The following is a 15,741-nucleotide window of genomic DNA, read 5'->3' on the forward strand; positions in this document are numbered from 1 at the left end:
CAACGACGTCACTCGTTTGCGTTGTCCTGCTAGGACATCAAGTAAACTACAAGCGGTTAGTTTAGCGGTGAACTGGTGATATGGTTCGTTTTTAAGACCTTACCACCGCGACTCCAAGTCCTGCTTTCAAGTCGCGAGTTGTAATTATTAACGGAGTGTTTACGGTAAGTAAAAAATAGGATTTAGTTGACCTAGAGCAACAAACAGTGCTAGGCTAAGCTAACCAGCTACCTAGCTACCTGAGTGATACAACACCGATATTTTCCGTTTCTGCAAGTGGTTAAATCGAGCTAACGTTAATGTGAGTTAGTCACCATTAAGTTAACGGTAGCGCTACCTGTTTATGGCTGCCAGTAACATATTTATAGCGATAAAAGCATGTCGATTCAGATAATGTTTGTGTGTTATCTGCTCAAGCTAGAACAGAATAGCTGCTATGTTGTCCATTTGCGTTGTATTGTTTATGAGAGTTTATAATTACATTACATACAGCACATAACTAATAGCCATCGTGTTTGCATTGAAACATCTCGAATCAGTGATTTTAGGGTAGCGAGCAGTCACTCAGTCACAGAAACGCTGGCATGGTTCAATATCTACACAGTTAGGTTATGTTTTCAAAGAATCTTTGTTAAAGGCAACGGATCTATTTAGAGCCATGAGTTCTGTATAGAGCCATTTCATGCTTGCATGGTTCTTTGCGTGATGAAATGTTTTTTTATGGGAAATGTGTTGTATGCTGTTCTATATAGAACCGTTTTGAATTTGGTTCTGTGTAGATTCTTCTGTTACAAGCTTGTCGTTGTAACAACAGAAGAAGGTTCCTGGGTGTGATGTAGATCCGTTTTCACAATGGTACTTTATAGAAACATATAAGCACTTTCTCCATCAATTTAAAGAGCCATTTGAGACTAAAATGGGTCTAAATAGAACCCTTGCATTTACTGAAGATCCCTTGAACCATTTTCAAAAGTTAAGCTAGAACAAATAGCTGCTCTGATGTCTGGTTGCATTGTATCTATTATGTCTATCATGTTTGAAATGAAATATCTCTAGTCAGTGATTTCCAGGCATCAAGCAGTCACTCAGTCTCAAAAAGCTCGCTTGATTCACTGTCTGATATATGAGAGAATGTTAAAACTGACATGTGGTTAACTTTCTACCAAGCAGTGTGGTGTGGAGAAGCCACAGCACCGCCTCAGTTATTAGTGGTCGCAGAGTAGGATTGCCAAATCAGCCCTGTAAAATTCTTGGATTCTTGATCAGTGGGGTGATGTCAGGTAACTCAGTTCAGCTACAGAACCTAATCTTCTCAGTTATCAGTAAACAGTTGTCCTTGTACGTTGAAGGTAATGTGACCTAATCAAATAATTTTTTTGTATACACATGGTCTGACTGGATAAAAAGCAGCAAACTGAATTCCATAAAAAAACATGAAATTGCTTAGATTCTTGGACATTTTATACCCAGAAAGGGAATTTTCTGGACAGTCCTGAGAAATCCTGGATGGGGGGGCAACCCTATCTTAAACTCATCCTTTAGGATGATGTGGTTCACAAAGCCCCATGATGTCATTTTTAAGAAGCTGGATCTCTTATTCTCACTTTCCAGGAGCCCAATGCAGTCACCTGCAGAGACAGTGGAGAATGCCTCCATCCTTTCGAGTGGCTCATCGCAGGAGGGCCATCGTCTGTGGATCGGCAATATCGATCCGAAAATTACAGAGTGAGTACCTGTTACAGCCCTATCAGTTACTAACAATACACATATTGTTTTTAAGTTTGATATGAATTTCAGTATGATGTTTGATATTTCATGTGTTTGTGATTCCACAAAGCTATAATTTTAAACTGTAACAGATTTGGCTCAGAAAATATTGAATAGTAGCGATGCCGTTGAGCAATAAGCAATGCAAAAATACACCTAGATGCCTGGTTTTTATTAATTAATACTCATTTCAATAATAGATTCTTTGATGCATCAGTGGTTCAGTTTTAAAGTTCAATGCACTGTAACTTTAACTTTACACTTAACTTTCTTGTTTTTCAATACTGTATTGAAATCATTACATTCTTACTAGCCGAGAGGGACTCCCTTTGCTAAGAGCTTGGCCCTCTAAGCCTCGCCTGCCTGGGTGATTGATTAGCCAAGTGTGTGCGTGTTGTGCTGGAGAATGAGCAGATGATGGTGGAGCGTGTGAAAGAGAGCCATTCGGCCATGGAGACCTGCTTTGCTCAGTGACTCCCACCATTTCCTACTCACCTGGCATGTTTATACTGTCAACCTGTAGCCTCTGCGTAAGGTGGGGGGGGGGGGGCATGGTAAGTAAGAGAGAGAGAGAAACAGCGCAGGTTGAGAGAGGGCTGCTGGAAAATGTACGGCTTGCCTGGGCCGATGTCTAGACAGGCGTTTCCTTCCCACTCGATCCGCTGGTTTTCTTTAAATAACCTGCTCGAATGAAAACAGCCACGATGCCCACAGGCTGGTGTTTGGGAAGATTAATTAGCTCATATGCTGGAAGTGTTTGTTGTAGCGAAGTACACTTCAGAGACACAGGCTCACATACAGAGCGCTGAAAATTCTGCTGTGTGAGGTCACTGCTCACCTAACATAGTTTCTTTTATTATTATTTCCCTGAGGTTTCTAAATAAGTGGATAATTGAAAGCACTATTGGAGTTGTTGGGTAAAAGTGCACTGGCAATTTTTTTTTGTTGAAGCAAATGTGGAATGGGTGTCAGGGTGATGAATGGGGCTGCAGAAGATGAGATAGAAAGTGAAAGTCAATTGATCACCAGCTAGTGTGGGGAGATTAGGCTGGAACACGACAGCCCTCAAGGTCTCTGGCTTCAGTAAGCTAGTCATGCATATGATGACGATGGTTAATGGTTGGTTATAGGGTACATGGGTCAGGGTATAACAGTTTCAGTGCTGTTTTAGAAAATCATGCAGCAGATTGTATGCTAAAATGGTGTATTGAAATTTGATATATCTCCAATATGCTGATTGTTTATTGTTTTACAGGATCAGTGTTTTGTGCAAGGCCATGCCACTTTGTGTGATATTGCATTCATAAATCTGTGTAGGTCACCCTTAAAAAAGATGGTTCTTATGGGGTTCCTTAGTAAATGATTCATATAGAACCATGAACATTCACAGAACCCTGTGCATTGTGAAGTGGTTCTTCAAATTGATGGAGAATGCGTCAAAGATAGTTCTGTGTATAACCTTTTTTAAATAATTAAAATAATTTTATATAGCACTAACATGAGTTCTACTGCTGTTACTAGCTTGACATTGTAACAATAGAAGAAACCTTGTTGGTGCTGTAAATAACTATTTCAAAAAATCTCATGCATATAGCCATGTACAACCCCAATTCCAATGAAGATGGGATGTTGGGTAAAACATAAATAATAACAGAATGCAATGATTTGCAAATCCTTTTCAACCTATATTCAATTGAATACACTATAAAGACAAGCTATTTAATGTTCAAATGGATAAACTTTATTGTTTTTTGCAAATATTCACTCATTTTGAATTTGATGCCTGCGACATGTTCCAAAGAAGTTGGGACAGGCGCAACAAAAGACTGGGAAAGTTGAGGAATGCTCAAAAAACACCTGTTTGGAGCATTTCACAGGTGAACAGGTTCATTGGAAACAGGTGAGTGTCATGATTGGGTATAAAGGGAGCATCCCTGAAAGGCTCAGTCGTTCACAAGCAAGGATGGGGTGAGGTTCACCACTTTGTGAACAACTGCATGAGCAAAGAGTCCAACAGTTTAAGAACAACATTTCTCAACGTGCAAATGCAAGGAATTTAGGGATTTCATCATCTACAGTCCATAATATCATCAAAAGATTCAGAGAATCTGGAGAAATCTCTGCAAGTAAGCGGCAAGGCAGAAAACCATCATTGAATGCCCATGAACTTCAATCCCGCAGACGGCACTGCATTAAAAACCGACATCATTCTGTAACGGATATTACCACATGGGCTCAGGAACACTTCAGAAAACCACTGTCAGTGAACACAGTTCGTCGCTCCATCTACAAGTGCAAGTTAAAACTCTGCCATGCAAAGCGAAAGCCATATATCAACAACACCCAGAAACGCTGCCGGCTTCTCTGGGCCCGAGCTCATCTGAGATTGGCTGATGCAAAGTGGAAAAGTGTCCTGTGGTCTGACGAGTCCACGTTTCAAATTGTTTTTGGAAATAATGGACGTTGTGTCCTCCGGGCTAAAGAGGAAAAGGACTATCCAGATTGTTATCAGCGCAAAGTTCAAAAGCCAGCATCTCTGATGGTATGGGGGTGTGTTGGTGCCCATGGCATGGGTAACTTGCACACCTGTGAAGGCACCATTAATGCTGAAAGGTACATGCAGGTTTTGGAGCAACATCTGCTGCCATCCAAGCAACGTCTTTTTCAGGGACGTCTTGCTTATTTCAGCAAAACAATGCCAAGCCACATTCTGCACATGTTACAACAGCGTGAATTTGTAGCAAAAGAGTGCAGGTACTAGACTGGCCTGCCTGCAGCCCAGACCTGTCTCCCATTGAAAATGTGTGGCGCATTATGAAGTGCAAAATACGACAATGGAGACCCCAGACTGTTGAGCAACTGAAGTTGTACATCAAGCAAGAATGGGGAAAGAATTCCGCCTACAGAGCTTCAACAATTAGTGTCCTCAGTTCCCAAACGCTTATTGAGTGTTGTTAAAAGGAAAGGTGATGTAACACAGTGGTAAACATGCCCCTGTCCCAACTTCTTTGGAACGTGTTGCAGGCATCAAATTCAAAATGAGTGAATATTTGCAAAAAACAAAAAGGTTTATCCGTTTGAACATTAAATATCGTGTCTTTGTAGTATATTCAATTTTATATATGGTTTGAAAAGGAATTGCAAATCATTGTATTCTATTTTTTGTATTCCCTTACCCTTTGTATCATTTAAAAGGAACCTTTTAATCATACAAAGGGTTTTCTTGGTGTTAATACTTTTTTTAGTATGTTAAATATTGAAAATCAAACTGAATCTTGACCTAAGAATTGAAAATCTTATTGAACCTTAAAATGTCTGTGTATAAACTGGTCACCAATACAATTCTTTTAGTTTACTCATGTTTTACAGTACACATTTTTACCAATATTCATGAAATTTACAGTAAATAAATACGCACATAAATATTTTGATGCATTTTGGTAGTTGCTTAATTCCTTTTGTTTCTCTGTGATGGGAAAGTTGCTTGCACTGAAACTTTTAAGCAGTAACTTGGAAGGTCATTGCCAGGGCAACATGACAAGGTATGCTGCTGAATTCGCTCATGCTGTCTGTCATCATCTTGCCCTACACACACACACACACACACACTTTCCACTTCTCCACTTCTCCACTTCACTATACTGCATCACCTCACTGCCTTCCAGGCCTGCCCTGCAAGGAACCTTCAGTTCTTGGCAGAATGGATGAATTTGGGGGAAAATATTGCTGCAACATAGACAGACCTTCCACAGTTCAATTAACACTTTCCTTTCGCGCTTGAGACTAGAGCATGAGTGTCATAACATTTTGTCTTGCCTTTTCTAAATATTAGTCTAGTCTCGAACTTTTCTACTTCTCTCAGCCGCTACTGGTCTTGGTCTTGACTGGTATTCGAGTGTTGGTCTTGATTTAAATATGTCCTTGACTTGGACTCTGCTCTGGCAGTCTTGACTACAACTAATTCAGAGTATTTCTTTCCCATATATGTCTAAGATCCACCTGTGGCTGTAAGATTACGTGACCCTTATTAGTCTCACAATGGTGAAATTTCACCTTCACGTTTAACGCATCCGTGAAGTGACACACCACATACACACTAGTGAGCGCATGCACACTAGGGGGCAGCGAGTACACTTGCCCAGAGCAGTGGGCAGCCCTATCTGCAGTGCCTGGGGATAAGTGTCTTGTTTAAGGACACCTCAGTCACAGGCTGTCGGCTCTGGGGATCGAACTGGTGACCTTCCAGTCACAGGGCCGGTTCCCTAACCTCCACCCCGTGATTGCCCCCACAAGCTTTGGCACTGTCTGTTTTAACAATATGAATAAGTAGACCGAAGTAAACATCAATCATCCTCACTCACACACCCAAACAGAAAACCCTTTTCCCCTTCCACTGGGGTTGGCTTCCCCACAGTTCCTCTTTTGTCCTTCGTATGGAGCTACCGTTGTTACCAGAGGCCAACATGCTGACCTGTTGGACCACCGCTGGGGCCAGTTTGAGGCTGCTGATCACTCTAGCATGTGCTTCAAGCTGTTTGTGCTGTTTGGACTTTGCTTTGCATTGTCTGTGTGGTGGCAGGTAGAAGGGGATAGGAGGTCATTTCCACAAAATGGTAGAAAAAGAGGAAATAGACCTGCCCTCTCACCACGTGTTCAGATCATCTGGACAGACGGATGTGCATATGTGTAATACTGATGTTGTGGTTATTGGCTTGAAGTATAGATGGGGTTTTTCCTAACAGTATGTGCTCAACACATTGCTAGCTGAATCATATATGTTGAAGAAACGGTCCAAAAAATATGAAGGGGGACAAACTACTTTTTGTAATACACTTGATTTTGGAAGAAATGTTGGATGAATGCGTGTCCACAAAATTTTGCCAATGTAGTGTATACATAGAGGATACACTGATTTATATCCTTTTTGGAATTTGAATGTTGGTCTATGAGGCTATTCAAATAGCAAAAATGCTAAAAATGTCTATCCTTACTGGGAAGCGCTGGAGTGTTGCCTTTTAAATTTTTCTGTTTACACCTGCCTGCCTTCTCCTTTTTGCGTTCTGTCACTCAGGCCTCGCATCAGTGCCACTGAAAGCAGCAGCTTGGAGGTAGCGAGTGGGTGAAATGGCAGCTGTCTTGTTCCTTTGGCTCATACAGATGGCTTGCTTGGCTCTGGACTGAGATTTCACAGAATGCCCTGAAGCTTGAAGATCAGTTTTCCCCTAAGTCAGACCCCTTTCTTTTCCTCCTGGTTGCACGTTTTATAGCCCCCAAAGGAGTACATTGTAGTCTGCTAAAAGCCATAGGTTGTCCCCAAGTATCAGGCCCCTATCAATTCCTCATTCTCCTCTGGACCAGGAAAACCCTGTGAGCAGCGCCTGAGTGGGTGGAGTCTGGGAAAGTGCGAAATGCTCCTCGGAGAGAAAGCTCCAGGGAAAGGAGGGGAAGACATTAAGACAGCGGCCAGGACCCCCAGTCCTGCTCCAGCTCCTACCTTTCCAGGATTAAAAATAACCCCAAACCAGCCTGAAACAATAAAGTGGTCCCAGTCAGGCTACTCCCAAACCACTGCGGGTGTCAGTTAAGGGGGGGGGGGGGGGGGGGGGGTGGGAACAGTTAAGTAACAACACAAATGTGTTGTTACACAAATGTGGTTTTGTTGTTTATCTAGCAAGTAGTTTTGGGAATTGTGTCCTTAATACTTTAAATGTAGTAAGTGAAATATGAATTGTGCACTGTCAAAATTGTTTACACTTGGATCTTCTGAGTAATGTAATGGATAAAGTATAATTTTCTTTTATTTATGCAAGATGTAACACATTTTGTTCAGTTTATGCAAGTTATCACACGTTTTCCTGCTACATATTAACATGAATCATCCAGGTGCCTAGAATCAGCACTGTGCCAGAGATGGTTTGTTTACATTTAGCTGGCAATGCATGATCAACATTTAGTGAGGCAAGCAGTAGAAATGATTGATGCAGTACAGGTGAAGAAAAACGCCCTCTTTTCAGGTTTTCCTGCTAAATCCAGCTATATTAAAAGACATGGCGACGATAACGTAAAGATGAGCAAGCAAGAGCAGTGCTGTTTGGCTAAATGAAAGCAAAACGTTTCTCTCCTAAATGCAGACTGAATGCTACACTGCACCTCAATACTGGGCATGGCATTTTGAAATTTACTTGTTTATTCTGAATCCTCTGATTTTGGACCTTCGTGTGACCTATGTCCATGTTCATAAATTTTCACAGAGTAGGAATGCTGATCTGGGATATGTTTCTGTCAGTGAGGCCATTGTACATGAGAGAGGACTTTGATATTAGATCAGCACTCCAACTCGACACAAAATTCTCAGTTGAAAAGTTCTCTCGTTTGAAATGACCGGTATTGTTGTTGACGGGGATCAGTACGTTCATGCAGAAACACAAGCAGATTGACAAAATACGTTGGCTACCCCTCTAAGCAAGTTGTGGTGATATATATTTGCTGTTTTATTCTAGGACAAAGTAGCACATTTTAATGATGATGTCTAGAGTGAAAAATGGAATATTGAATTATAAGTAGACTGTAGAAGCCTTTTACCAGTAGGGGCATTAAAATGTGTATCCAAATTACATTAAACTGCACAGTAAACAGGAATAGTAGAGTGTGATATGTGCAGGATCAGGCTTTTTAAAGAATTTACCATTTTTTGACTGTTAGTAAGATTTCATAATATTTAAAATATCATTGTCTTTGGACGTGTAGATATTGGAAACTACACTATAAGATGCAGTGTGTTTTTTGCATTAATGTCTTGGTTTGCATGTACATTTTTACCTTCATATTATGTTTTATCAAAAGAACTTTTGTTTTTCCCTGTATACTTATTTGATTGTAAAAATTATAATATTAGAGCAGGGAATGGGTGTGGATTGTACAAGTTTGCTACAATTTGTTTGTATTATCTTTTGTCTTGGCTCTATATGAGGAAAGTCACACATCCTCGGGCAGCGTACAGCTCACCACTTCGGCATGGATAAGTCATCCCTAGCGCTAATGGTTTTAAGGATTGTGACCATAATCTATTGCCCTTGTTCACCTTAAGAGTGGAATGAGGGTGGGCCTTAGAATTTTCCCTCATCTCCAACTGGCTGTCAGTGCGACAGTCAACAGTGGGGTTTTGGAACCGTTCACAGTAGTAGATGTTTGTTTGGAATTGAGCTCTGGGGGGAATTCAGACTTCCTCTTTTTTATACTTTCATTGTCCTCTTGCTGTATCCTCTGTATTGTGTGAATAAAAGATTTACTGCAGCTAAAAAGGTGTAAAGAGACCTGTCATTCTAATCAAGCACATATGTGAGAGGACTGAGGTGTCCTACCAAGGATTCTTCACTTTTTTTAGTTGTTGTTGTTTTTAAGCATCTGAGAGAAATTTTTGTAAAGATGCAATTTTCAGGAAGATTTTAGAGAAAGCTAAAAAGTGAGTGTAACCAAAGTTGTTGTTGTTGTTGGCTTTAATGTCATTCCAGAAATATTATAATGCTGTTTTAATTCAGCTTGTTCTCAAACATCTCTTCAGTCATGCTAATCTGTTAATACGTATCTAATTCTTGAATTTTTATTATACTGTAGGTATCACCTTGTGAAGCTCCTTGAAAAGTTTGGGAAAGTGAAGCAGTTTGACTTCTTATTTCACAAGTCAGGACCACTGGAAGGCCAACCCAGAGGATACTGTTTTGTCAACTTCCACACAAAAGAGGTTCTGCACAACTTTCTTTTCAAATGTTCATGTAGAGGTGTCTGTCTTTGCCCAATCCCTGTTGTATAACTGATTTTGAAGAAGGCCTGAATCGAATCGAAACTACACTTGGAAACCAACCTAACAATTTGTAGACAAATTATTCAGTGATTCACAGTTCACTTAAAATAATGATTTACCATACATAATACCAAAAGTCATGTTTATGTTTATTATTATTGTTATTATTTTTTTGCAGTGGTATCTGGTTGAGTTTAAAGAAATTTAAAGAAAGACCAAAAAATACCAACAAGTCATAAATGATTATATTTGAGGGTCTAAATCTTTGACTTCATACCTATTTGATATGGTTACAATTTTATATTCTTTGAAGATTCTGTACATCAATGAATCTCAAATTTTTACATTGAATTGAATATTTTGTTAAGATTCAAAATTGTTTTAAAAAATACACTTAATACTCAAATCTGAGTAGAAGAACTACTTTCACAGTAGGTAACACAGACAATTAAAATAATACACCAAGTTTATGGGTTTACAATTCAATATAACCGGAGAATTTAATTTTGGCCAAAAATAAGCACATACATTATTGCAGTGGTCATCAACCCTGCTTCTCCTGATCTACACACCTGCAGGCAGAATCACAATCTGCCACATCTCCAGCTAACTAACTTCTTATGGAGTCCCTGATTGGCAGAATGAGATGCTTAGTGTTAACTGGTAGGGTGAGGGCAGACCTTTAGGAAGAGTGACCACACAGAGTACTGTTATACCTTTATTAGCTATGTTAGTGTTTTTGCTTAAACAGTTTCTTAAAGGAGGCATTTGATGGCTGATGTTATCTTACTTCTTGAAGTATGATGGGAAACATTCCGTAGTGTGGTGTAAGGTGGGGAAATGTGTGTTTACAGACTCATGTAAACACTTAACAATAGTCCTGGAGATCCAGTGATCCATCATCAGCTATTATTCTCAGTGACATCACATACTCTCTTCCAACTCCAAAGAGCACACGTGTGAGTGGAAACAATGGCTTTAGGACTCCCGAGTTTAAATAGTTTTAGATGTTATTTCCAATATGAAGTACTTCTACACTATATTTATTTTGTCAGTTATGCTGTACTGTCACTTCTGCTTAGCTTTAAAAGTCAGCAGCATCAGGAAAAGTTCAACTTTATTATGTAGCTGAATAAAACACCAAAAGAGCTCAGGACTAGGCTTAGAAAACTGCTCTAGTCAGCAAATTTTCATGTAGTTTATTCAATATGTCTCTTACACTTAGCTTTGGGTGGAAAGTGTGCATGTTTTGACAACTTTCTCCCTGCAGCAGGGGTAATAAGACAGTTTTATTATTATTTTTCCCCATTTTCTCAGGAGGCTGAACGTGCTATACAGTGTCTAAATGGAAAGCTGGCATTATCGAAGAAGCTAGTGGTACGCTGGGCCCACGCACAGGTAAAGGTAAGTCTCTCTTAAGCTCACTAAAGCACTAGCAGTTGGTCAAAGTTTAAAGTGATTGTTTGGCAAAACATTACACTTACACAATTTTCCCCTTACCACAAATGCAGTCAGTCACACAAGACATGTTTGGTGTCTGACATTTGCTACTGTAGTTTTGCGCTTAATCAGTAATGCTAATGTAGCTAACAAGTAAGAGAAGCTGATACCCTGCCAGCATTGTGAAAACTGCAAGTCTTAATCACCAGACACTTGCCTCAAACTGTGTTGAGTTGTTGGAGAATCTCAAATACACTTGCCTATATGGTTTCTGACACTGTATTACATACTTTTGTGCATAAAACTGGACATAACTAGATTACTTAACTCAGTGTGGTTTGAGACAAGTGTTTGATTATTTAGGCATGCAGTTTGCATGATGCTAATTGGGCATCATGTCTTAAGTAAGCAGGGAACTGTGTAAATTAGATTTTTTTTTTTTTTTCCCCTAAACTTCACTTTAAAGTAGTGACATTAGTTGTAACTGGAGTGGTTTTACTATGCATGGTAGACCAGAATCAAACAGAAGCTGCAGTGTAATCAGTTAGAGTTGGACAGAAGCAGTAGCTTGGCTGAGTTTTGAGGATGCCCGTGCTGCACATGGAGTGGGACTACTCCAGAGAGCCAGGCCACTAACAATAGGCAGCTGCTGCTCAGAGAGAGGAAATCCTGTATAGTTGAGAATCACGCCCTCTTACACCCACCCCCTTCCCTCACTGTCAGAGGGAGCGTAACACCAGCCTGGGGTCAAGGTCAACAGCACAGGCTTGTTGACAACAACAAGCAGAAGCATCATCCCCCGGTATGCTGGAGAGGGCAATACTAGGCTGGTTGAATGTGCATGTGCCGTTATTATTAGTTTTTCAGGAATGTAGTATTTTTGTTTGTGCATCAGTGCATAATGTATATAAGATGTGTTGCAATGTCACCTCTACCCCCTGACACCCTTTAAAGTTTATAGGCAGTACAGATGCATCAAATAATTGAAGAGTTTATTTGCAAAAAACAATAAACGCTGTCCTTAAAACTACAAGCTGACTGTGGTGAGTTATTCTTAACACACAGCACATTCTGAACACTAAACGTGTTTTGTAACAAAAGTCTTTATTGCCCGTTGTCAAGGCATTGCAAGTTCGCATTTTACAGCCAAAACAGTCAAACGCCAGTGATGTTCTCAAGCAGAACCTGATCAATTTCAAATTATGCAACACTGTCGCACACGGTTTTAGGCAGAATCCCAAATGGCTCCCTTCTCCCTAAAAAGTGCAGTGTATAGGTATTCAAATAATGGCTATTGCATCTAAACAAAGCACAGTGTGTCTAGCAAAGAACCACTTTGGGTTCCGCCATGTGTGCACAATTCATACAAAATTTGAACTGTGTAGGGAGCAGTGAGCCATTTGAGATTCAGCTTTGAGATTTCCTGAGGTCTGATGTTATAAATGTTTAATATTACCCATTAATGGGCTGCTTTTGTTGCCATTTTTAGCATTTTACCTACTTATTTTACATTAAAGCAAAGAAACCTGCATCCATTACATGTCTTTATTAACCCTGAAGCATGAAACAGCTATCAGATTTATCTGCTTTTGCTAAACAAAATTCAAATTTAAAGTAGAACAATTTTCCATAAAGTATAATATTGTAAATTATGTGTATTGTGTTGAGTTAGTTTCACTTAATCAAAACAACCCATCTGCGGTTCGATTGATATTACCTGGAATGCACAATAATAAAAAATGATTTATGAAAATGAAATAAAATGGAAATGTTTTTTGCAAGTTAACTCTTCAGGTATTTCTGAAAGTGTTTTTTAAAACAGCTACTGTGCACACTCTAAGCTGAAAATACCCATATAAAATACAAAAGGAGTGATTTTTACAATTTTGTTTCACTACCCCATCAAAGTGGTTTATGATGTGCTGTCACGTTTTGATAAGGCTGCCTCAAATAATCAGATTTCAGAAAAGGTTCCCTGCTGATTCACTGGTTTACTGTAAGTCAACCTGAAATCAAAATGACTATCAGAGGATTCAGTGTTGATATCATTATTGGACAAGAAAAAGTGGCACTGTGCCATCTCGATCGGTCATGTGTCGCCTCCCACCTCCCCGCTATCAATAGAAAATGATCAGCTGACACGATCAGTTATGTACTGTTAGTCATTTTGATGTTAGGGCTTAACAGTTAAGGATGTTAAGCACTTTTACTGGCTGACTTTGAATTTCTTCCATGCTTTCTTAGGTTCTTGAGGTTCTTGAGTCTGACAGTCAAGTTAATTGTGCTTTCTCATTCTATTCTCCACAGGTCCACAGGATATGCTGAGGGGTCACCAAACTTATGGGCGTAAGGAAAATGTGGGGCAGTTTTGAGAAGAATGAACCCGTTGCCCAATGCTGTGCAGTTCAACTTCTCCCATTATGCCTCAAAGCAAGGATTTGGCCAATATGCCAAAGCTGTGGCCTGCCATGACTTTGTCCACTCTGCGAGTTCATTCTCCACAAACAGTCCTCAGTGTGTGCAATGTGTTGAATGTATGTGTCTCACTAGTGTCTGCATGTGTCTTCTGTTTCCCTGGGGTGTGTGTGTGTGTGTGTGTGTGTGTGTGTCTGCATGCGTGTGCATGTTGTTTTGCAGAGGTTTGAACCTTACAGAGGGGACAAGAACCTGCCTGCCAGCTTGGAACCGTCATCCAGTGAAGCAGAGGAGCTGCCGACTTCGCTGAGGTTTGTGGACTTGCTTTATTTTTGTTGATCTTTATGCAGTGTTTCTCTCTCTGTCCCTCTCCTGCTTAAACATTTCAGTAGAAAACAAATGGTCCCAGTGTGTTCCAGTACCAGGCCATTAGTGCTGTATCTCCGACAGCTATTTCCTTGAGCCTAGTGCGACTCAATGGTGAAGTGGTGTAGTGTGGTGTGAGGGTGTGTGTGTGTGTGTGTGTGTTTTTTTTCCTCCCCTCCTCCATCCTCAACTAAAGTCACAGCAGCCTGCTTACACTAAAATATCTCTCTCTCTCTCTCTCTCTCTCTCTCTCTCTCTCTCTCTCTCTCTCTCTATCTATCTATCTATCTATCTATCTATCTATCTATCTATCTATCTATCTATCTATCTATCTATCTATCTATCTATCTATCTATCTATCTATCTATCTGTATAACCTTCTCTTCTCTCCTTTTCTCTCTCCTCCTCATTTCTTTCTCCCCACATCTCCATATGTCCAACCCTCCTCTCTTTTTCTTTTCTTTTTCTCTCTCCCACCCCTCCCTCTGTCTAACCTTCCCTTCTCTCCTTTTCTCTCTCCCTCCTCATATGTCCAACCTTCTTGTCTTTTTCTCTCTGTTTCTCTCCTTTTCTGTTTTTCTGATTCTCTTGCTCCCTTCCATTTCCTTCTTTTTTTTCATCCCCTTTTTTCTATTTCTCTTCTCCTCTCCTCCTTATCCATCTCTCTCTTCCCTGTCTTTATATCTCTAACCTTTCTTTTTCTTTCTCCCACTGTTTTCTTTCCCTCTAACTCCCTCTGTCCAACCTTTTTTTTCTGCATATTTTCACTTCCACCCTCCTTTTTCTCTTTCTCTCTCTTTCTCTCTCTTTCTCTCTCTTTCTCTCTCTTTCTCTCTCTCTCTCTCTCTCTCTCTCTCTCTCTCTCTCGCTCTCTCTCGCTCTCTCTCGCTCGCTCAGTGTAAGTGCGAAGATCAGAGCTATCGAAGCCAAGCTGCAGATGATGGAGGAGAATGCAGATGACGAGTATTCGGGACCTTCAGCTTACCTCTATAACAAACCCCCGGAGAAGAGGGATAAAAGATCACAGCCATACAACAAGCAGTTCCGCAGGCACAGGAGATGACCTCCTCCAGTCCAGCTCAACAGTCTGCTGTCTCTGTACTGAGTGGACTCACACAGCCTGCTATGGACTTGTACACCACATTTTAATGTTTAAGGCCACTATCTGGACTTTATGCTGGAGAGAGAGAATTTGAGCCTTTAGGTTGAGATGACTTAATACACATACTAATTCAATGGAGGAAGCTTCCCCCTCCCAACACAGAGACACTTCTATAGCTGATGTGTGCGCATTGCGTAATATATCTTTCCAGCGATTTTTACATTTTTTTTTTTTTTTTCTTTTAATTGTTCATAGAACATGTTTATTTTATGATGGGTTTTGTATGTTTTTGTACGTTTTTCTTTGGTTTTCAAAACCATGTCCACTTTTATTCCCCTAAATTTGATATTCACAGTGAAAGAACCCCATCTAATCAGTGAACCTATTGTTTCTGTTTACCCACTCTTAACCTCCTCTACCTTGTATTGTAATCTTGAATTGCCTGCAGATGTGTTGTAGCATTTTGTATTGTGAGAATGAAAAGTAATGATTTGTAATTGTACTGAAGTAAAATGTAAGGACTTTTTCCCCTTCTCCGTTTAGACAGTAGGTATATTTTGTATAGACAGAGCACAAAATATGGCACTAAACTACTTAACAGTTACTTAATATTTACAGTTGTTGTTTAACTGTCAGTATATTATTACAACTTGCCTTATAGGATCACCGGCTATTTAAAAAGGGCTTTGTTTCTGTGATCAGAACCGAAGACATCGCACAGACTCTTCACGGCTTTGTCCTTGTCTGTAATCTCTGACTTTGGCAGTATTTTGATAGCTGATATTATCTTCAAAAGAATAAAACAAGTCTGAATATGTGCTTGGATTGATCCTTATGTTCTCCATGTTAC

The 15,741-nt window shown here is 40.0% G+C and overlaps 1 protein-coding gene across 2 annotated transcripts; it reads left to right on the forward strand.

The window, feature by feature from the left end:
* Window positions 1-7: 7 nt before the first annotated feature.
* Window positions 8-15,708, forward strand: rbm18 (RNA binding motif protein 18). 2 transcript variants are annotated; one of them, XM_017708167.2, is made up of 6 exons: window positions 8-164; window positions 1,612-1,725; window positions 9,382-9,508; window positions 10,886-10,972; window positions 13,646-13,734; window positions 14,687-15,708. In XM_017708167.2, exons 2-6 carry the CDS (start codon window positions 1,619-1,621, stop codon window positions 14,850-14,852), a joined length of 576 nt encoding a protein of 191 aa, XP_017563656.1. In that variant the 5' UTR covers window positions 8-164; window positions 1,612-1,618; the 3' UTR covers window positions 14,853-15,708. The 2 variants fall into 2 exon arrangements, with proteins under 2 accessions (XP_017563656.1, XP_017563657.1); XM_017708168.2 differs by having other exon boundaries at window positions 9-164; window positions 10,886-10,966.
* Window positions 15,709-15,741: the final 33 nt, after the last annotated feature.

Source organism: Pygocentrus nattereri, chromosome 18 (genome assembly GCF_015220715.1).
Source record: "Pygocentrus nattereri isolate fPygNat1 chromosome 18, fPygNat1.pri, whole genome shotgun sequence".
NCBI classification, from domain to species: Eukaryota; Metazoa; Chordata; class Actinopteri; order Characiformes; family Serrasalmidae; genus Pygocentrus; species Pygocentrus nattereri.

Excerpts from the sequence above, each read along its gene's own strand:
- rbm18 (XM_017708167.2), top strand. The coding sequence starts at position 1,619 with ATGCAGTCACCTGCAGAGACAGTGGAGAATGCCTCCATCCTTTCGAGT. Across the intron at positions 9,509-10,885 it reads TCAACTTCCACACAAAAGAG|GAGGCTGAACGTGCTATACA; the intron begins GTTCTGCACAAC and ends CCATTTTCTCAG. Across the intron at positions 13,735-14,686 it reads GAGCTGCCGACTTCGCTGAG|TGTAAGTGCGAAGATCAGAG; the intron begins GTTTGTGGACTT and ends TCGCTCGCTCAG.